Source organism: Coregonus clupeaformis, chromosome 15 (assembly GCF_020615455.1).
Source record: "Coregonus clupeaformis isolate EN_2021a chromosome 15, ASM2061545v1, whole genome shotgun sequence".
In the NCBI taxonomy this organism is placed as follows: Eukaryota; Metazoa; Chordata; class Actinopteri; order Salmoniformes; family Salmonidae; genus Coregonus; species Coregonus clupeaformis.
In genome coordinates, this window is record NC_059206.1 from 42,977,581 (window position 1) to 42,999,324 (window position 21,744).

At 45.8% G+C, this 21,744-nt stretch overlaps 1 protein-coding gene across 5 annotated transcripts; it reads right to left on the reverse strand.

Annotated features, from left to right (window-relative positions):
- Window positions 1–8,361: 8,361 nt before the first annotated feature.
- LOC121582400 (inositol polyphosphate 5-phosphatase K) lies at window positions 8,362–21,388 on the reverse strand. 5 transcript variants are annotated; one of them, XM_045225155.1, is made up of 13 exons: window positions 20,526–21,388; window positions 18,595–19,170; window positions 16,307–16,414; window positions 16,006–16,114; window positions 15,722–15,838; window positions 15,188–15,363; window positions 12,861–12,972; window positions 12,453–12,562; window positions 11,645–11,855; window positions 11,316–11,453; window positions 11,128–11,193; window positions 10,895–10,999; window positions 8,362–10,724 (listed from the first exon to the last, which is right to left on the reverse strand). In XM_045225155.1, the coding sequence occupies exons 1-13, from the start codon at window positions 20,558–20,560 to the stop codon at window positions 10,254–10,256; spliced, it is 2,334 nt and encodes a 777-aa protein (XP_045081090.1). In that variant the 5' UTR covers window positions 20,561–21,388; the 3' UTR covers window positions 8,362–10,253. The 5 variants fall into 5 exon arrangements, with proteins under 5 accessions (XP_045081090.1, XP_041754090.1, XP_041754088.1 ...); XM_041898156.1 differs by having other exon boundaries at window positions 21,016–21,386; XM_041898154.1 differs by having other exon boundaries at window positions 20,568–21,386.
- Between the last annotated feature and the right edge of the window lie 356 nt (window positions 21,389–21,744).

Consider the following 21,744-nt stretch of genomic DNA (forward strand, 5'->3'; position numbering starts at 1 on the left):
GAGAATTGTCTCGGTCTTGGACCCACTCTCCTCCGTCTTGGAGAACATCCGAGACAAGGCGTCCGCCTTGCCGTTCTTAGATCCAGGTCGGAACGTCAGGGAAAAAATTGAATCGTCCGGAAAAACAACGACCACCTGGCCTGACGGGAGTTGAGACGTCTAGCCGATTGCACGTAAGCAAGATTCTTGTGGTCAGTCCAGACAATAAACGGTTGCTCCGCCCCCTCCAACCAGTGGCGCCACTCCTCCAAGGCAAGTTTCACCGCGAGAAGCTCCCGGTTACCCACATCGTAATTCCTCTCCGCAGGCGAAAGGCGACGAGAGTAGTAGGCGCAGGGATGGAGTTTACTGTCCGTGGAGCATCGCTGCGACAGGATGGCGCCAACTCCCACATCAGACGCGTCCACTTCAACGACGAACTGACGGGCCGTGTCCGGTTGAGAGAGAATCGGTGCGTTGGTGAATCGCCTCTTCAAATCCAGAAACGCTCGATCCGCCTCCGGATTCCACTTGAAGCTCCTGATACTGGAAGTCAAGGCAGTTAACGGAGCGGCCACACGGCTGTAATCCCCGGATGAATCTGCGGTAGAAATTCGCAAACCCCCAAAAAATCTCTGGAGCTGCAATCTCGTACCGGGCTGGGCCCATTCCAGAACCGCTCTAACCTTCTCCTGGTCCATCCTAATCTCTCCCCTGGAGATGATGTACCCGAGAAAGGATGTCGTGTGGGCGTGAAACTCGCACTTCTCGGCCTTCACGAACAGGCGATTCTCCAACAATCGCTGCAGAACCTGCCGGACATGCTGGACGTGGTCGGAAGGTTCCTTCGAGAAGATCAGAATGTCATCCAGATAAACAAACACAAAGAGACCGATCATATCTCTCAGGACGCCGTTCACCATACTCTGGAATACCGCTGGAGCATTGGTCAGTCCAAACGGCATCACCTGATACTCGAAGTGACCCATCGGTGTATTGAAACCCGTCAACCACTCGTCTCCCTCTCTGATCCGGACCATGTGATACGCATTGCGTAGGTCTAGCTTGGTGAACACCGTAGCACCCTGTAAGGAGTCGAAGGCAGAACTCATCAAGGGCAGGGGGATACTTGTTCTTGACCGTGATGTCATTCAACCCCGATAATCAATACACGGTCGAAGAGAGCCATCCTTCTTACCCACAAAGAAGAATCCTGCCCCCAGGGGTGATGACGAGGGACGAACGAGACCAGCAGCTAGGGACTCCTTGATGTAGGTCTCCAAAGCCTCACGTTCAGGGCGGGAGATACTGTATAACCTTCCCTTGGGGTAGACAGCTCCAGGGAACAGGTTGATGGCACAATCATATGGTCGGTGGGGAGGGAGTGACAGAGCCTTCTGCTTACTGAACACTTCCCCCAAATCGTGATATGTCTCGGGGACCAGGGACAAATCTGGGGGTTTAGCCTCAATCACCTGACTGGGAACCGAATGGGGACAGGCAGTCTTGAGACAGTTAGCATGACAATCAAGGCTCCAACTCGTTACCTTGCCCGTCACCCAATCGAACGTGGGATTGTGTTCCTTCAGCCAGGGGTATCCAAGGACCAGAGGAACATGGGAAGACGGCAGAATGAAGAATGAAATCATCTCCGAATGATTCCCCCGACAACAGCATCTTAACCGGTTCAGTCCTCATCGTGATACGTGCCAGACTACTGCCGTTCAGAGTGGTCGCTTCAATGGCTTCCGGCAATTGCTCCTTGGAAAGCCCCAGCTGTTCCACCAACTTCGGCATCAAGAAAGCTTCCATCGGCACCTGAATCGATAAAAGCGTTAATCGCTAAGCTCTGATTCCTGTTCACAAGGGTAGCCGGGAAACGGGGTCTGACAGAGGTATTGAGAGGTCGAAACTGGCTCGCTAAAAGTCCTCCCAACTTTAGCGAGCCGCGCAGTTTGACGACCGCCGGGAACAGGTGGCGAGGTAATGTCCCGAACCACCACAGTAGAGGCAACAGTTAGTCCCACGCCTGAGTTGGCGTTCCTCCTTGGTTAACCCGTGCCGCCCTACTTGCATTGGTTCCGAATCGGGAGACAGGACCTCTCCACTAATCCTGTGTGGTGGACGATGATCGACGTATTCTGGTCCAATCCCGACCCGACTGGAACCTGAGAAGCTGATCGATTGGACGGACCCCATTGCTTCTCCCTCCTTCGCTCTCGGACTCGATTATCCACCCGAATAGACAAGGCTACCAAGCTGTCCAGGTCACTAGGCTCCGGATAGGAGATCAACTCATCCTTGAGCTGCTCCGACAGACCCTGGTAAAAGGCCGCTTGCAGAGACTCCTCATTCCACCCACTCTCCACAGCCAACGTCTTGAACTCGATCACGAAGTCGGCCACGCTAGCGAGTTCCTTGGTGAAGCGAAAACAGGCGCCTAGCTGCGTCCCTCCCTCGGACGGAATGGTCGAAAAGCTTCCTCATCTCGGCCGTGAACCCCTGGTATGAAGCCATGCAGGGGTCTTGTCGTTCCCAAACGGCTGAAGCCCACTCCAGCGCTCGACCACGCAGCAACTCAATCACAAAGGCTATCCTAGCCTTGTCTGTGGCATAAGAGTAGGGCTGTAGATCGAACACTAACCCACACTGCATAAGGAAAGAACGGCATCTTCCCAGCTCCCCCTCATATTTATCCGGCGTCGGAACCTTGGGCTCACGGAAGGACACCGCTCCAGACGCGGCAGGCGAGATGGGTGAAACCGGTAGTGGATCTTCCACCGGAAACTTGCGCTGGTTCTGGACCTCCGTCAGACCGGTAGAAAGGTTCCGAACTGCCAACGCGATCTCCTGTAGCTCCGTGCTATGATGGCCCAACATCTTCTCCTGATGGGTAATGGCATGGCGAACAGAGTCCAGGTCCGCTGGGTTCATTACTGGCCGGATCGTTCTGTCACGAGTTACAAAGCCAGAACCCAGAAGCAGACCAGGACAAGGTAAGTTGAAACGAAGGTGAGTGTTTATTTACAAGTTCAAGAGTGATGCTGAATAATCCAGGGAACAGAGCGGGCGGCGTTGATTAGTTGTTGGGGGTGCAGTGGTTGATCCAATCATGGCTCGGCAGCCGCCGACCACCAGGCAGAGGTTGGATGAAGGTTCCGGACGAGTGACTGCAGATGGAACAAAACGGAGGTAAGTAAACAACAAACCAACAAGGTGCAAAACAACAAAACTAACGCTAGAAGCTCTACGACTGATACTCTGGTAAACCTACTGTTCATGGCTAACGATCCGGCAGGGAATGGATGTTAGGCCAGAGCCTAAGAAGGGTGATGATCAGGACCAGGTGTGCAGATTGCTGATGGGATGCAGGTGCGGAAATCAAGAGAGCTCCCCGGAGCGTTCCAGAACCCTCGGGAAACTGGAGATCACGAGCAGAAAAACTAGTCCACAGACAGGACCCGACTCAGACTGCCGGGATCGTTACAGTAGTGGTCGGAGACATGGAGGGGAGTTGCAGTGAGATTAGTAGAAGAGCAGCATCTAGTAAAGATGAGGTCAAGCGTATTGCCTGCCTTGTGAGTAGGGGGGGACGGTGAGAGGGTGAGGTCAAAAGAGGAGAGGAGTGGAAAGAAGGAGGCAGAGAGAAATGAGTCAAATGTGGACATAGGGAGGTTGAAATCCCCCAAAACTGTGAGGGGTGAGCCATCCTCAGGAAAGGAACTTATCAAGGCGTCAAGCTCATTGATGAACTCTCCAAGGGAACCTGGAGGGCGATAGATGACAAGGATATTAAGCTTAAATGGGCTAGTGACTGTGACAGCATGGAATTCAAATGAGGAGATAGACAGATGGGTTAGGGGAAAAATTTAGAATGTCCACTTGGGAGAGATGAGGATTCCTGTGCCACCACCCCTCTGACCAGATGCTCTCGGGGTATGCGAGAACACATGGTCAGACGAGGAGAGAGCTGTAGGAGTAGCAGTGTTTTCAGTGGTAATCCATGTTTCCGTCAGCGCCAGGAAGTCGAGGGACTGGAGATTAGCATAGGCTGGGATGAAGTCAGCTTTGTTGGCAGCAGAACGGCAGTTCCAGAGGCTGCCTGAGACCTGGAACTCCAGGTGTGGGGTGCGTGCAGGGACCACCAGGTTAGAGAGGCAGCAGCCACGCGGTGTGGGGCGTTTGTGTAGCCTGTGCAGAGAGGAGAGAACAGGGATAGGCAGAGGCATAGTTGACAGGCTGTAGCAAATGGCTACAATAATGCAGAGGAGATCGGAATGAAATGAACTAAACATCTGGGAGAGTAGAGAGCAGGGCCTCCCTCACCAAAACTCTTGAGCGTGCAGTCTCTAGCCAACTCTCCTAATATCTCTCTCAGAATGACCTTCTTGATCCAAACCAGTCAGGTTTCAAGACTGGTCATTCAACTGAGACTGCTCTTCTCTATGTCACGGAGGCTCTCCGCACTGCTAAAGCTAAGTCTCTCTCCTCTGCTCTGATCCTTCTAGACCTATCCGCTGCCTTTGATACTGTGAACCATCAGATCCTCCTCTCCATCCTCTCCAAGTTGGGCATCTCCGGCGCTGCTCACTCTTGGATTGCGTCCTACCTGACAGGTCGCTCCTACCAGGTGGCATGGCGAGAATCTGTCTCCGCACCACGTGCTCTCACCACTGGTGTCCCCCAGGGCTCAGTTCTAGGCCCTCTCCTATTCTCTCTATACACCAAGTCACTTGGCTCTGTCATATCCTCACATGGTCTCTCCTATCATTGCTACGCAGACGACACACAATTAATTTTCTCCTTTCCCCCTTCTGATAACCAGGTGGCGAATCGCATCTCTGCATGTCTGGCAGACATATCAGTGTGGATGTCGGATCACCACCTCAAGCTGAACCTCAGCAAGACGGAGCTGCTCTTCCTCCCTGGGAAGGACTGCCCGCTCCATGATCTCGCCATCACGGTTTACAACTCCATTGTGTCCTCCTCCCAGAGTGCAAAGAGCCTTGGCATGACCCTGGACAACACCCTGTCGTTCTCTGCTAACATCAAAACGGTGACCCGATCCTGCAGGTTCATGTTCTACAACATTCGCAGAGTACGACCCTACCTTACACAGAAAGCGGCACAGGTCCTAATCCAGGCACTTGTCATCTCCCGTCTGGATTACTGCAACTCGCTGTTGGCTGGGCTCCCTGCCTGTGCCATTAAACCCCTACAACTTATCCAGAATGCCGCAGCCCGTCTGATGTTCGACCTTCCCAAGTTCTCTCATGTCACCCCGCTCCTCCGCACACTCCACTGGCTTCCAGTTGAGGCTCGCATCTACTACAAGACCATGGTGCTTGCCTACGGAACTGTGAGGGGAACGGCACCTCCTTACCTTCAGGCTCTGATCAGACCCTAAACCCAAACGAGGGCACTACGTTCGTCCACCTCTGGCCTGCTAGCTCCCCTACTTCTACAGAAGCACAGTTCCCGCTCAGCCCAGTCAAAGCTATTTGCTGCTGTGGCACCCCAATGGTGGAACAAGCTCCCCCACGACGCCAGGACAGCGGAGTCACTGACCACCTTCCGGAGACACTTGAAACCCTACCTCTTTAAGGAATACCTGGAATAGTATAAAGTAATCCCTCCCCACCCCCCCATAAAAAAAGAAGAAAAAAAGTGGTTGTCCCACTTGCTATCATAAGTTGAATGCACCAATTGTAAGTCGCTCTGGATAAGAGCGTCTGCTAAATGATGTAAATGTAAATGTAATTAAAATAGTTGGAGGCCCTTTACACTTCAGTGTTGTGATGCAAAATTCTAGCAAAGTGCATAGCACTTAGAATTAAAAAGTTATTGTTGGATATTATCATCCTAATCTGGAAACAATAGAACACTGGAAACAGTACTGGAAACAATAGAACACTATGAACAATCTGGGAAACCAGGCCTGGTATTCATAACTGACTTTGAAAAGGCTTTTGATAAAGTACGACTGGAATTTATTAAATATTTGCCTGGAATATTTCAATTTTGGAGAATGCCTTATACAATGGATTAAAGTTATGTATAGGTGTAAAAAAAAAGAAGTAAATAATGGCTACTTCTCAGAAAGTTTTAAACTGTCAAGCGGAGTAAAACAAGGTTGTCCACTATCTGCATATCTATTTATTATGGCCATCTAAATGTTAGCTATTAAAATTAGATCCAACAATAATATCAAGGGCCTAGAAATCCAGGTCTTAAAAACAAATGTGTCATTGTATGTTGATGATTCATGTTTTCTTTTATATCCACAATTTGGATCCCTTCACAGCCTCATAGATGATCTAGATACTTTTTCTAACCTCTCTGGATTACAAACAAATTATGATAAGTGTACTATATTACGTATTGGATCACTAAAAAATACAACTTTCACATTACCATGTAGTTTACCAATAAAATGGTCTGATGGTGAAATGGACATACTCGGTATTCATATCCAGAAAGAAAGAATCCCGAAAGAAAAAAACTAATTAAAATGTGCCTATTAAACGGGCCTATTTATATAATGAATATGAATTCGGAGGGCAGAAATGACTAAAGGCTTCAGTCATACAAAAGCTATACTTAAATCAGAACTGGTTCTCTAGCAGACTTTTAAGAATGTCTCACCCCATGTTCACGAATGGCCTTTTTCCCTTTATTCAGATTACAACCTTTCACTTTCGGTTATTTGAAAATGAAATAATCTCCAAAATATAACTATTTATAAAATAAGCCATGGAAAGTTGGTTGCAATTTCAGTTTATTCACCAGAAAAGACAGAACAAATATTACAACAAATATTATGGTTAAACTCAAATATACTAATTAATAAAAATCCAATAATTTTGGAATAAAAAAAAGTATAATCTTTGTAAATTATATCATAAATAGGACTGATGGAGTTATGTCATACATGCAGCTAACAAAAATATATTGATATGTCTGCTCTACTCAAAATGACAACCAACTAATTGCAGCATTACCGCAAAAATGGAGGAGGCAAGTGGAAGGGGGAGAAAGTAAGGAACTTGTCTGTCGGCCCTGCATTAAAGACCAAAATTGGCTGAAGAAAAATGTGATAAATAAAAAAGTATACCAGTTTCATTTAAGGACCCAACGATTAACAGATGTGCCATATAAATAGTTGGGAAGAGATTTTTGATGTACCAATTCCATGGCACATGGTTTATGAACTTAAACACAAAACAACGCTGGATTCAAAACTTTGAGTTTTCAACTTATTATTATGCAAATTATTGTAATCAATAGAATGTTATATATATGGGGGATACAACCATCCCAGCTCTGCAGACTTTGCTGCGAAGAGACAGAATCATTAGATAATTTGTTTATGTAGCTTGTTTTTGGTTTCAGGTTCAGGAATGGCTGAAGAATAGCAACATTTACCTGGAGTTAACTCTGCAAATAGCACTGCTGGGTGATTTCAAAAGTCATAGTCAATTACATTTTTTAAAATCTTTAATTTACTATATGTACAATCTATGAAAATCGATAGGTTCAGAATGTTTGTGAAACATCACAACACAGTTGAAAAATATATGGCAAATAGAAATCAAAACTGGATGGTGTTCAAAGATACAGTGCATTCGGAAAGTATTCAGACCCCTTGACTTTTCCACATTTTGTTAGGTTACAGCCTTACTCTAAAATGTACTAAATAGTTTTTCAATCCTGTCTCAGAGCTCTATGGACAATTCCTTCGACCTCATGGCTTGGTTTTTGCTCTGACATGCACTGTCAACTGTGAGACCTTATATAGACAGGTGTGTGCCTTTCCAAATCTTGTCCCATCAATTGAATTTAGCACAGGTGGACTCCAATCAAGTTGTAGAAACATCTCAAGGATGATCAATGGAAACAGGATGCACCTGAGCTCAATTTCGAGTCTCATAGCAAAGGGTCAGAATACTTATGTAAATAAAGTATTTCTGTTTTTATTTTTAATAAATATAATAAAACATCTAAAAACCTGTTTTCACTTTGTCATTATGGGCTATTGTGTGTAGCTTGATGAGGAAAAACATTTATTTAATCCATTTTAGAATAAGGCTGTAATGTAACAAAATGTGGAAAAAGTCAAGTGGTCTGATTACTTTCCAAATGCACTGTAGATGGGAGGGGTTGAGTGGAGTTGAAGGATGGGACAAAAACCAAACAAAAGATAACTATTTAAAATATACTGTGTCCGTAAAATGTATATAGTATGTATAAGCTAGAAGTAGAAGCCTAAGAGTTGTTGTCCATTAGTTTACTCCAATTAGGGGAGGGATGGTAGGGTTAGGGCAAAATAATAAAGGATATATGGGGGATTGGAAATGACGCAGACAATTACATTGATGGAAGCCACAATCTGTCTGCAATAGTAAAGCTGATCTACCCGCAAAAAAAATAAAATAATAATCAAAACAATCCAAATAACTGTGGACTCTTTGCAAATAATAATTATGAGCTGTCCCATTGAATGTTCTGTGCATGATAATAAAAAATCTATTTTTCAGGTTGGTCATTTTATTTTCTTCACACAACCAATATTTTCACAACCAAAACAAACCACTAAACCATTAGAAGCCTTATTTCTCTGAAAATAAGACAATATTTTTTCTCAAACATGAACAGTGCTACACATATACACACAAGATGGGAAGATTCAGAAACAAACCACTTTAATATCAGTTGGAGATTGGGGGTATAGAAAGATAGATATCATACCACACCAAGTGATCCAGGCCCAGATACGTAGAGCATATTTATAGACATCCCTTCAACTTACTATATAACAACAGTACTGTACATCGCAGATTTACTCTTGCTTTGGTTTTACATTTATTGTGTACATACAGTATTGATATGAGTCTGTAAAACACTTCTTGGGGTATCGCTTAGACTTTTAGCGATTTGGACTAGCCCCCTTAAGGATGGAGTCACTGATAAGTATATTGCTCTGAGATGTAAAGTCCCATATTTAGAGGACTTAGAGCAGTTCTGGACCGGATCCAACCAACATTTGTGTGTACAGAGCGATCTGTGAACGGTGCAACATCAACAACACTCTGGTTGTCCCTCTCCACATGCTGCTCTCCGCTCTCAGCTGAGATGAAGTATGTGAAATCTGACACCTCATTTGCATAGGGAGCGACACATATCATTTTCTGGCATAGCCAGCCAAAGGATCGATTTCCTCTGGCTGTGAACCTTGCAGCTCCGCTTGCAATCCTGCACATGAAACAGAGAGCCTAGCGATTGCAGATAAAGCGGTCTCATCTCACTGTAATGTTCTCAGATGGATTTAGAGCTCACAACATGAAAAAATACAAAATAATTTAGTAGAATTGAAACAAGACCACTTTCTCTTGGTCACAGAACGAAATCACTTTGTGCTTAAAGCTGACATTGTCACGAGTCAGCTGGAATTTGAATGGCGTCTCTATGTCGCTCAGAGGATGTTGGGCAGAAAATTCTCTGTCGTCAGTTAAATGAAATGGTGATAATTTTGTATGATCATATTTATTTAAGGTGAAATCTTATAGTAAGTCGTTTATAATGTCATTGTTACTATATTTTGAAAGCATTTCAATAATTTAAAGCCTTCCTATTCACTTTTGTTGAATAGGAAAACAAATACAGTATATATATGATGTTTCACATTTTTACTGTGTACTTGAGCTCAAAAGTGACTACACCTCAGCAATTTATAACTATTTTTACCAGAAAGGTGAGATTTTATTCTTTCTGGCAGTATATGCATTACCTGGTATTGTTTATGGCCCTCTCATGATAAATAATTACTTTTGGGTATGTCTATTTTGGCGGAAATCTACATTTTGACATTATATTTAACTGCTTTTAAGAAACAGAGACAACTGGTTGACCACCATGTGGAATGTTGCTAAGTCATACAATGCACTGCTTTTATGAGTGCAGTGACAGTGTGAGGTCAGATCAGCATAGAAATAATGGACCATATCAGCCCTAGATTCTATCATCATATGGTCTTTACTGGCTTCATTTCAACAGTCTTATCTTAGGGATGGATTCAATCTGTATCGCGGAAACAAATTTAAGGATAATTTCCGATTGAGCCGACATATGCAGTGTTTACCGTGAAAGCGGGAACATTGCCTTTAAATTTTGAAATATAATGAGGATCTTCCGAGATAATTCTTTGATTTGGATTGAATTCAGCCTTTAATGTCTATGCATATTCATGACTCCACAGAGATTGTTGGTTGGGCTCCTCATAAACTTGTCTCTCCAGTCTTGCCTGGTGACCTGCCCCCTGTGGGAGTGACCTGAGCTGGTCTATGCTCCCCCAGGATGGCAGCGATCAGAGCCTCTGGGGCTGAGACCCCGCCTCCGGGGGACACAGGGCTGCGGGGGGTGAGCGGGCTGATGGGCGACGGCAGGGTGTCCTGGGGGGACACCAGGCGCTCCTTCTTTGCAGCAGAGCAGGGCGAGCGGCTGCTTGGGAGCCCCTCTAGGGGACGAGGGTGCAGGCTGAGGCCCTGCAGGGAGGGCATGGGGGTGTTGGAGTGAGCAGGACTGCGGCTGCGGCGGTGGCGATGGTGGTGTTTGCTTTTTCCAGGGCTTGGGCTGCGGGAGCTAGCAGGAGCCAGCAGGACCAGTGTGCTGTCATCCTCCGAGCTGACGTCAGAACTGTCTGAGCGGCATTCTGGTGTGGCTGTCGGGCTGCGCACAGGAACATGGATCTATGGGAGATGGAGGAAGGTTGGAGAAGAGAGTAAGAGAAAAGAGTGGGAGGGAGGGCACAAAATGAGGAGAAAAGGAGATATATCCAGCTGAACTGAATGGCAGACAGCAACTGCTTTATTCCCTGTTCATTGAACACAGGAAGGAAAACGTCAGGAAGGGTCCTGACCTGAAAGGGCATTGTCACGCCGATAATAGTGTTCATGTTGTTGCTGTAGAAACCCAAAATGTATTCCCCTGCATCCCTGGGTAAATCCTCCTCTGTAAATGTCACCTGAGGAGAGAAAGGGGGAGAAAGTGACGAACAGTAAAAATAGAGAGAATGGAAAGATAGTAAGTGGACGTGTGTGGATATCTGAGGTTGAGGTTGTGGGAGTATGTTTGTCAGGCTTTGTATCATACCTGTGACCCGTGATCCGCCTTGGCCCACACATATGCTACATAGTCCTTGTGATGTTTGAACCCAACCTGTGTAGACAAATCACAGACTTCAATTGACCATGGAACAATTACGCATAGCCCTAATAACCTAGTTATTGTGTGAGAGAAAATATGAAATCGCACTGCTTTGAAGTTGAAGTCACAGTTACCTTGTATATTGCAACCCAGTCCCATGAACTGCGCTGGAAGTTGGACCTCACAGTGAATCTGACTGTAGCGTCAGAAACTTTAGTCCACTCCTTCTCATACTCTAACGTTACAAGAGGAAGGTCCACTTTAAATGGGAACTGAGGGAGAGAGCAGGAGAGTGAAAAATAAACAGTGACAGATAGAAAGATCATTTCAAAGGGTGATTCTTATGTGACGACATTCTAAGGTTATAATGTAACATTGAAGGTTTTTCACCATCTCTGGATAAACATCAAATAGTGTGACTGCTGGGGTGAGAGGTCAGGGGTCACAGGGAGGTTGGATTTACATGTAATGAGAAGACAGCAGAGACAGGCTTGTGGTCGCTGCAGGTGTAGCCCATGTGACTGCGGTAGGAGTGTTGCACCACCTTGGTTGCCCCACCCAGCCACGAGGTCAGGCCGCGCTGCAGCGTGGCATTGTGGGTAGGAACAGGGGAGCCCGTACAACGCAGACGCCACAGGATACGGTCTGTCCATGCTGGCTTTCGCTTCTTACTGCTGTGAGAGGAACAGACAGAGAGATAATAGTGGGAATTAGAGGTTAGTGAATCAGTCAATAGAGGTGTTAAGAAACCAATAACTTGCCTACTGATTTTGCTGCACTCATTATGTCTAAGGCCTAGCTACATGGTCTGTAACCTGATTTGATGTGTGCATAAATGTGAGAAGTAAACGTATGCAACCAGGTGTTGAATGCATGACTCAGTAATGACTCCCATGGTCGGCGAGTCCAAGCAGATTAGTATTCGTTCAAAGGGGTGACCCAAAATAAATATATACAATAATTAAACTACAAAGAGGCATGCCTAAAATAAAGAGGTTAATTAACACAAAACAACACCGAACACTGACAGGCCGAGAAGCCTCTGTCACATACACGTCATCCTGTCGACTTATCCAGGCTTCCTGGCAGAGCACAGCCCTTGACCCGGTTGGTGCTGCTACCTGGGGATGGAGTGTGGAAGTGTATCCTGGTAGTGTGTTGCCTAACTGTGTCCTAACACTAAACAACCCCCCATATCATAACAGAGGTCAGTAAAAAGGGAGCATCACATCAATCACAAACCATTTATTGCGCTACACAGTATCACATACCTGGTGTCGTATGTGTGTGTCCCCACATCAAACTTATATGTGGGGGGGAATTTGAGAGGGCCTTCTAAGAATCCGTCTAAGATGGACTCACTGTTTTTAGCTATGTTGAGCTGCAAAACAAACGTGGGAATGGAGAGAGAGAGAGCGAGAGAGAGAGGGAAAGAGAGAGACAGACAATACCATTAAATTATCAAAGTAGCTAGCTTGACTTGATGCAGTCACTGTGTGATTGAATATTATTGGGCGTAAATTCATTTTTTGTGGTGCTATAGCTCCCTCTGTTGGAAATTAATCAACAGTCATTGTTTTCAAAGATAAACATGACTTCCATTTGGTACTCTGTTTTCAAAGAAAATTCAATTTGGTCTCTTTTTCATGTCAAATGAATAGATTCTACAGCTTTCTCACCTGGTCTCTCTCCCACAGCAAAGGGAGCTTATTGCTGTCAATGGCACTCTTCACCACATGAATGTCATAGTCCTCTATGCGGAAGTTAAGATCCCCAAACCAGAACACCACGCTGGGAGAAGAACACAGGATCCATTTCACCACTCTTAGCCAATGACTGATCATCAGAACACATGATGAGGACCAGGAGTATTTCCTGACCACACATGACCTGACCACCTGACCTGACTACATGACCTGACCACATGACCTGACCAAGAAAAAACAGTAACTAGGTCACAACCATGTCATAATATGTCATAACAGCTGACATAACTTGTCATAATATGGTCATAACATTGTCATGACATACACAGTGCCTTCGGAAAGTATTCAGACCCCTTTACTTTTTCCACATTTTGTTACGTTACAGCCTTATTCTAAAATGGATAAAAAAATAAAAAATCCTCAGCAATCTACACACAATACACAATAATGACAAAGCGAAAACAGGCTTTTAGAAATCTTTGCAAATGTATTAAAATTTAAAAAACATAAATACCTTATTTACATAAATATTCAGACCCTTTGCTATGAGACTCGAAATTGAGCTCAGTTGCATCCTGTTTCTATTGATCGTCCTTGAGATGTTTCTACAACTTGATTGGAGTCCGCCTGTGGTAAATTCAATTGATTGGAAAGGCACACACCTGTCTATATAAGGCCCCACAGTTGACAGTGCATGTCAGAGAAAAAAAAAGCTATGAGGTTGAAGGTATTGTCCATAGAGCTCAGAGACAGGATTGTGTCAAGGCACAGATCTGGGGAAGGGTACCAAAAAATGTCTGCAGCATTGAAGGTCCCCAAGAATACAGTGGCCTCCATCATTCTTAAATGGAAGAAGTTTGGAGCCACCAAGACTCTTCCTAGAGCTGGCCGCCCGGCCAAACTGAGCAATCGGGGAAGGGCCTTGGTCAGGGAGGTGACCAAGAACCCGATGGTCACTCTGACATAGCTCTAGAGTTCCTCTATGGAGATGGGAGAACATTCCAGAAGGACAACCATCTCTGCAGCACTCCACCAATCAGGCCTTTATGGTAGAGTGGCCAGATGGAAGCCACTCCTCAGTAAAAGGCACATGACAGCCCGCTTGGAGTTTGCCAAAAGGCACCTAAAGACTCTCAGACCATGAAAAACAAGATTCTCTGGTCTGATGAAACCAATATTGAACTCTTTGGCCTGAATGCCATATAGCCAATTGAATTTACCACAGGTGGACTCTAATCAAGTTGTAGAAACATCTCAAGGGTGATCAATGGAAACAGGATGCACCTGAGCTCAATTTCGAGTCTCATAGCAAAGGGTCTGAATAATGCTTTGTCATTATGGGGTATTGTGTGTAGATTGATGAGGATTATTATTTTTTTCATACATTTTAGGATAAGGCTGTGGGGGCTCCCGAGTGGCACAGCGGTCTAAGGCACTGCATCGTAGTGCTAGAGGCGTTACTACAGACCTGGGTTCATTCCCGGGCTGTGCCACAACCAGCTGTGGCTGGGAGTCCCATAGGACGGCGCACAATTGGCCCAGCGTCTTCCGGGTTAGGGGAGGGTTTGGCCGGGGGTGCTTTACTTGGCTCATTCCTGCTCTAGCAACTCCTTGTGGTGGGCCGAGTGCCTGCAGGCTGACCCCGGTCGCTAGTTGAATGGTGTTTCCTCCGACACATTGGTGTCGGAGGCTTAAGCTGGCGGGTGTTAAGGAGCGAGGTTAGGTGGGTCATGTTTCGGAGGACTCATGACTCCACCTTCGCCTCTCCCGAGGCCGTTGGGGAGTTGCAGCGATGAGACAAGATCGAAATTGGGGAGAAAAAAATACACATTTAATAATAATAAGAAGAAGAAGGCTGTAACGTAACAAAATGTGGAAATGGGAAGGGGTCTGAATACTTTCCGAATACACTGTAAGCCTCTCTAAGTTTCTTCCTAGGTTCCTGCCTTTCTAGGGAGTTTTTCCTAGCCACCATGCTTCTACATCTGAATTGCTTGCTCTTTGGGATTTTAGGCTGGGTTTCTGGGTTTCTGTATAAGCACTTTGTGACATCTGCTTATGTAAAATGTATAAATAAAGTTGATTGATTGAGATAGGCCTATCACGTACATGCTCTTATATCAGTCATCAGTCAAAAAGAGGATGTCTTGTCCTGACAGTGTTATGACCATATTATAACAGGTTATGACAAGTTATGTCAGCTGTTATGATATGGTTATGACCATAGGTGGTCAGGTGGGAAGAACTCCTGGCCCTACACATATTGTTTATATCAGCCCTCCCACATCCAAATGACCCACTCGTGGTCCAGCACACCCGAGGCTGTCCCGCCCTCAAACTGTTGTTGCTGCAGAATGCTCTCAAAGTCCTCCATGCGCTGCTCCAGGTTCCGCATGTGAGCCGGCAGGTGACAGTTCAGGAAACACACCGGGTGGCCGAACATTGTCATCCTCGCACTCACACCCCCTTTATTACCCTGGGGAGGGGAATAGAGAAATAGTGTGAAAATGTAACACACACTGATGGATAAAAGATGGATGCTCTCCAAGCCTTTGTAATCAAACATCCAATGTGATAAGGATGAAAGGACAGATGGTATTTTTGAATCGTCTGTATCAAAGTGCCAGACAGCCAGACAGTCCAGCTGCTCTGACCTCAGAGAGAAGGAGACTGCTCCAGCAGCCAGTAGTGATGCTGACATCAACCCACACAGGAAGGTCACACACACACACACACACACACACACACATCTTCTTCTCTCGCTCTCTCTCCCTGGCATATTAACATATTTTAATGCAATCTAAAAGCTATGGGTTGCCAGGGGTGACACTCACCCAGTAGCCCCCGAGGCCTGTGCGTGTTTTCTCTGTCTGCAAACCCCTCAGAAATGGAAGATGGCAAAATTTAGAGAACACCAGCAACAGCACCCCCTGCATACGCTGGGACGCCACCTACAGCGATATAGGGGGAGGTGAAAGAGAGAGAGAGAGAGAGAGAGAGAGAGAGAGAGAGAGAGAGAGAGAGAGAGAGAGAGAGAGAGAGAGAGAGAGAGAGAAACTGTATCCACAGAGATTGAGACAGTGACTGGCACAACATAGCGAGTTAACTCTATACTGACCAGCACATATCCAAAGCGACTGAGTGTGTCCATGCAGAGCTCACTCCATTGGTCGGTGAAGAGAGCGTCCTTCAGCCGCTTGTTTATCATGGAGTTCACTTCCTGTAGCCTGAGTGGGGAGGAAGAGAGGAAGAACAACTCATAACTCAGTGGAAGGAGAAGAGGAATAAGAAGAATGTTTAGATTAATAGATGAGGTGACATCAGTAGTAGAGGAGAGATCAGAACAGTGATAGAGGTATGATGGAGGAGACATTCAATGCTGTCTCCCTGGCACCGTTTTGATTGGAGCAGAAGCTCACCCAATGATAAACATGTCTGTGCTCCCATCGCCAGCATGCGGCCCAAACAAAGAGGTGATGTCATCAGGAGGAACAGCAGAGCCCACATTCCATGTGACAATGTGAACCCTATCAGAGGACAACACAGGGGGTAATGCACATCCTACATTACCAGTAAAAACACCTACATGAGTTACACTTTACATGCACTACATGGCCAAAAGTATGTGGACACCTGCTTGTCGAACATCTCATTCCAAAATCATGGGCATTAATATGAAGTTGGTCCCCCCTTTGCTGCTATAACAGCCTCCACTCTTCTGGGAAGGCTTTCCACTAGATATTGGAACATTGCTGCGGGGACTTGCTTCCATTCAGCCACAAGAGAATTAGTGAGGTTGGGCATTAGTGAGGTGGGGCGGCACACAATTGGCCCAGCGTTGTCCAGGGTAGGGGAGGGAATGGCCGGCAGGGATGTAGCTCAGTTGGTAGAGCATAGCGTTTAACAATGCCAGGGTTGTGGGTTCGATTCCCACGGGGCACCAGTATGAAAAAAAACAAAAATCATGTATGCACTCCCTAACTGTAAGTCGCTCTGGATAAGAGCGTCTGCTAAATGACGTAAATGTAAATGTAAATGTTGAGCGATTAGGCCTGGCTCGCAGTCGGCATTCCAATTCATCCCAAAGGTGTTCGATGGGGCTGAGATCAGGGCTCTGTGCAGGCCAGTCAAATTCTTCCACACCGATCTCGACAAACCATTTCTGTATGGACCTCGCTTTGTGCACGGGGGCATTGTCATGTTGAAACAGGAAAGGGCCTTCCCCAAACTGTTGCCACAAAGTTGGAAGCACAGAATTGTCTAGAATGTAATTGTATGCTGTAACGTTAAGATATCCCTTCACTGGAACTAAGGGGCCTAGCCCGAACCATGAAAAACAGTCCCAGACCATTATTCCTCCTCTACCAAACTTTACAGTTGGCACTATGCATTCAGGCAGGTAGCATTCTCCTGGCATCCTCCAAATCCAGATTTTTCCCTCGGACTGCCAGATGTTGAAGCGTGATTCATCACTCCAGAGAACGCGTTTCCACTGCTCCAGAGTCCAACGGTGGCGAGCTTTACACCACTCCAGGCGACGCTTGGCATTGTGCATGGTGATCTTAGGCTTGTATGCGGCTACTTGGCCATGGAAATCCATTTCATGAAGCTCCCGACGAACAGTTATTGTGCTGACGTTGCTTCCAGAGGTAGTTTGGAACTCTGTAGTGAGTGTTGCAACCGAGGACAGATTATTTTTACTCGCTACGCGCTTCAGCACTCGGCGGTCCCGTTCTGTGAGCTTGTGTGGCCTACCACTTCGCGGCTGAGCCGTTGTTGCTCCTATATGTTTCCACTTCAAAATAACAGCACTTACAGTTGACTGGGGCAGCTCTAGCAGGGCAGAAATTTGACGAACTGACTTATTGGAAAGGTGCCATCCTATGACAGTGTCACGTTGAAAGTCATCGAGCCATTCTACTGCCAATGTTTGTCTATGGAGATTGCATGGCTGTGTGCTCGATTTTATACACCTGTCAGCAACGGGTGTGGCTGAAATAGCCAAATCCACTAATTTGAAAGGGTGTCCACATACTTTTGCAGGGTAGATTTGCAATCATAACTGTGTAGTAATGTAATTATTATGTAATAATGTATAGCTCAATGTTGAGTGTTGAACCCATACTGTACACTTACTTGACTCAAAATGTTAAGTGACCAGTGAACATATCATTGTCAATGCCTTGACCCTAGGGTAAATGGAGACTATACACTGCACCTACAGGAACAATCCAATCTAATTTCAGTAGCAGTGATTTTAGTGGTTGTGAATGAACAGAAGGGGAGAGAGAGAGAGAGAGAGAGAGAGAGAGAGAGAGAGAGAGAGAGAGAGAGAGAGAGAGAGAGAGAGAGAGAGAGAGAGAGAGAGAGAGAGAGAGAGAGAGAGAGAGAGAGAGAGAGAGAGAACTGTCTGGGACCTCTGCCAAGGAAATGTGCAGCCTGCATGCATTCTGTCTAGTTCAGACCACTCATACTGAGATGTATGGCATTTGATTCATATGACACACTCTGGCTCACATCAACACATCATTCTGTAAATGGCTTCTATAACTGAGGCTGGGTTCTGCCTAGCTGGTTTGCCATGCCAAGCAGGGAAAGAGAGAACAATCTCCATGGAGACAACAACAAAAACTTTAGAACAAATGTCATATACAGTGGGCATGCTACTGAAATAGTACTTGGCGTCATCATTCGTGATCTGTCTCACCTGAAGCCGTAATCTGTTTCTCCTTCAGTCTTGTCAGTCTGTGGCTGGTTCTCCACAGCACCCCCAGGGGAGCTGGTCCTATGGGGCTGTGGACTGGAGCCTGGTTTGGGGCTGAGGCTGGATGGCGGGGTGAGGCAAGGCTGAGGCAGGTTAGACTGTGGGATGAAGCTGTGAGGACTCTGAAGGCTGTGGGACAACAGGGAAGACTCTGTAGGGGACTGGGACAGGGAGATGGGGTTGTGTGGTCCAGGAATGCGGTTTGGAATAGAGGCCTTATCCTTCGTATCAGCCTCTGGACCTCTGGAGGAATTCAGTGCAGTGGGTCTGGGACGGCTGATATTGACTGGAACTGCAGGACTGGACCCAAGCTGTACATGCTCAGGCCTCACCTGGTCTGGCATCTCACGTACACCTGAGGCCTGAACTGGACCCAGTCCTGGGAGTTTCCCAGACCCCACTATGGGACAGGTGATAGAGGTGTCCTGAGCAGGTCCTGGAAAAGCATTCAACCCAGGTTGTCCAGAGAGTCTCGCTGGATCTATGCTGCTTTGTTTCTGTTGCATTTGATCCATCAACCTGATTAGTAACCACAAATTATGTGGAAGGGATGGGAGAGCGTTTGTTAGATAGAGAGAGTGAACAGATGGGAGAGCAATTATGAGAGAGAGAGTGGAATATGCAGTCTGCTGGGCTAGGTGTGTAACCGATGCAAATGTAGAATGAGAAGATGAGTGACCTGTGTTTGTTTGTCCTTCACAACCCCTTCCCTCATCCCCCCTCTGGTCACAGAGTGTCTCCATTTATCACTAAGCCCTGTGGCCCGACTGCGAGGGGGTATTGGCATGCAGCCAGAAGGGGGTGGGGGAACTGGCTCACATTGAGTACCTGTCCACCTCCTGCCTCCCAGTCCCCAGACATCACTGCTGACATCATAACCATACTGAACCATAGGCAGGCGGTGGGAACCAACTTTCTACCCCATCCTGGTCTACTTTCCTGTTGCTTAGCAACACATTTCAGTCCCCTAGTCCAACCCCCTTTCTATCTCATTACTCCCTGCTCCATTCCCTCCTTGCATCTTCTCTTTCAACTACTGTATGTTATGGAGATGGAGGGAAAGGGTGGGCTTTTCTACTCTTCAAACCAATCTATCATGCCCCTCTGCCTCAGTAAATGCAGGTAGAACAAGGTATCTCTCTAATACACTCTAACACACACACTATCTGTGGCAGAACACTAACCCACTGCAGCAGCAGATATAGCACAAGAACACAATGGGTCAAAACAATTTATTTTCACAAAGATTGCTATTTTTCTATTCACTATAATGGGGATCCATTTGCTAACAATGCCTGCAGTACCGTGGTCGGCCTTGAACTTCCGCAGAGCTGGAGTCATATTGGTGGACTACAAGTGACCTAGAGCAGCGATTCCTAAACTTGTCTGTTTGGGGGACCACCAAATCACCGTCAAAAGCTCTCGAGGCCCACCATTCGCAAAGTTACATAAAATATATTTGCGGTCAAATTTAGCACACATTTGCAGTGAATGTAACAAATCAAAGGCCTATTATTATTATTGTTAACGATTTGTATTGTGAAAAGTAATGTACAATTGCTTATAACACCATTAATACTTCCAACTGTTATTTATTTTTGAATAAAAAATTATCTAAAAATAAATATAATCTAAAAATAAACAATTCACGGACCACCTGCAGTACCCCCCATGGCCCACAGGTTGGAAACCACCGACCTAGAGATGATATTCTACCCATCTGTAACACATCAAAGATTACATCAGATCTATAACATCACTTGAGACAGGTCTACTCAGCCATGCACCTCTTTGCTACGACACACTCTGAACTATGAAAAATGTAAAACAAGAATGTACGATCAATCAACATGCAATAATAATCACATACATACATGCTGTGGGGTTGCGCACACTCTCTGTGACACATAATGTACCTTTCATCTGCAAGGTGAAATGCTTCGCCGGGGAATCGGTCTCAAACTGGCGCAAGGCAGGGCATGATGAAATAGACCTATCCAATTGAATTGGTCCAGGATATGGACACAAATATCTATAGGCCTTCAATCGTCAAAACGCCAGCACTTTACGGTTAACGGTTTTCTTCTAGACTCAACTGAAATATACTACGCCCCGGTGAATGACAAGTCGATACCGTGGCGAATGACAGCCCGTGAGTGACACTCGCGCGAGTTGTCAAAGGTGAAAAACTGGGCGCTGGTCCCGGTACGCGAGTTTAGTGTCCTAAAACGTGAAAAACAGTAGCCTAGTGCCTGATGTCCAGTAAACACAGCATCCTTGAGATAGGTTACTGGTGGAGCTTCTGTGCGCGTGATACCGACTGTCCAGTTAACGGCCAGTTGCCTGCGCCTCGATCCTGCTTACCTGCTGACTGACCCGTGCAACTGTTTTCCTAGAGAGGAACCAACATCACTCACACACCGTCCTGAGAATGTCTGATTAAGAATAGTCAGAGAAGACTGTAATAAAGGCAACCAAGATGAATCTCAACCTCCAAATTCAGCTGACGTTGTGACTAGGATTCCATAAATGAACTGAGCTCTGTCGTGTCAATGATGTAATTAATCCGAGAGTTAGTCGTACAACCGAACACAGATAATTAAAATGTCACAACGTCAGACAGGTTGCTAGGCTACCTTAAAGCGCAGACTAGTGTAATGATATCGTTATTACAGGACACTGCGCAAGAGCGCCCGGAGTTGGTGCCCCAGGTGACCACAATGCTTGAGCGCGTTTAATAATATTTCAAGTAAAATCACTCTGACAGGATCGGCAGAGATTACATCATTTAACTGTGAACTATGATTGCCCGTTTAAAGCGTAAAATGTAGGCTACTGGGATGGATCTGATTAATCTATCTGGTAAAACAGAGTATGCCTATGTCATTAAACTCGAGGTGTCATAAAAAAAATGCACCATTCTCCCCAATGTTAAAAATATTGACCCCCACCTATTGTAAAAAAATAATAATATATATATATATATATATATATATATATATATATATATATATATATATATATATATAATTATATCAAAATAATGTTTACGACCACAAACAACAAAAACTGTAGCGATCCTGTGTTTAGAAA

Coding starts and splice junctions, on each gene's coding strand:
- LOC121582400 (XM_041898152.2), bottom strand. CDS start 19,394: ATGGAGACACTCTGTGACCAGAGGGGGGATGAGGGAAGGGGTTGTGAA. Junction 12,563..12,860: donor TGCTGTGGGAGAGAGACCAG/GTGAGAAAGCTG, acceptor TTTGTTTTGCAG/CTCAACATAGCTAAAAACAG. Junction 11,000..11,127: donor AGGCGGATCACGGGTCACAG/GTATGATACAAA, acceptor TTCTCTCCTCAG/GTGACATTTACAGAGGAGGA.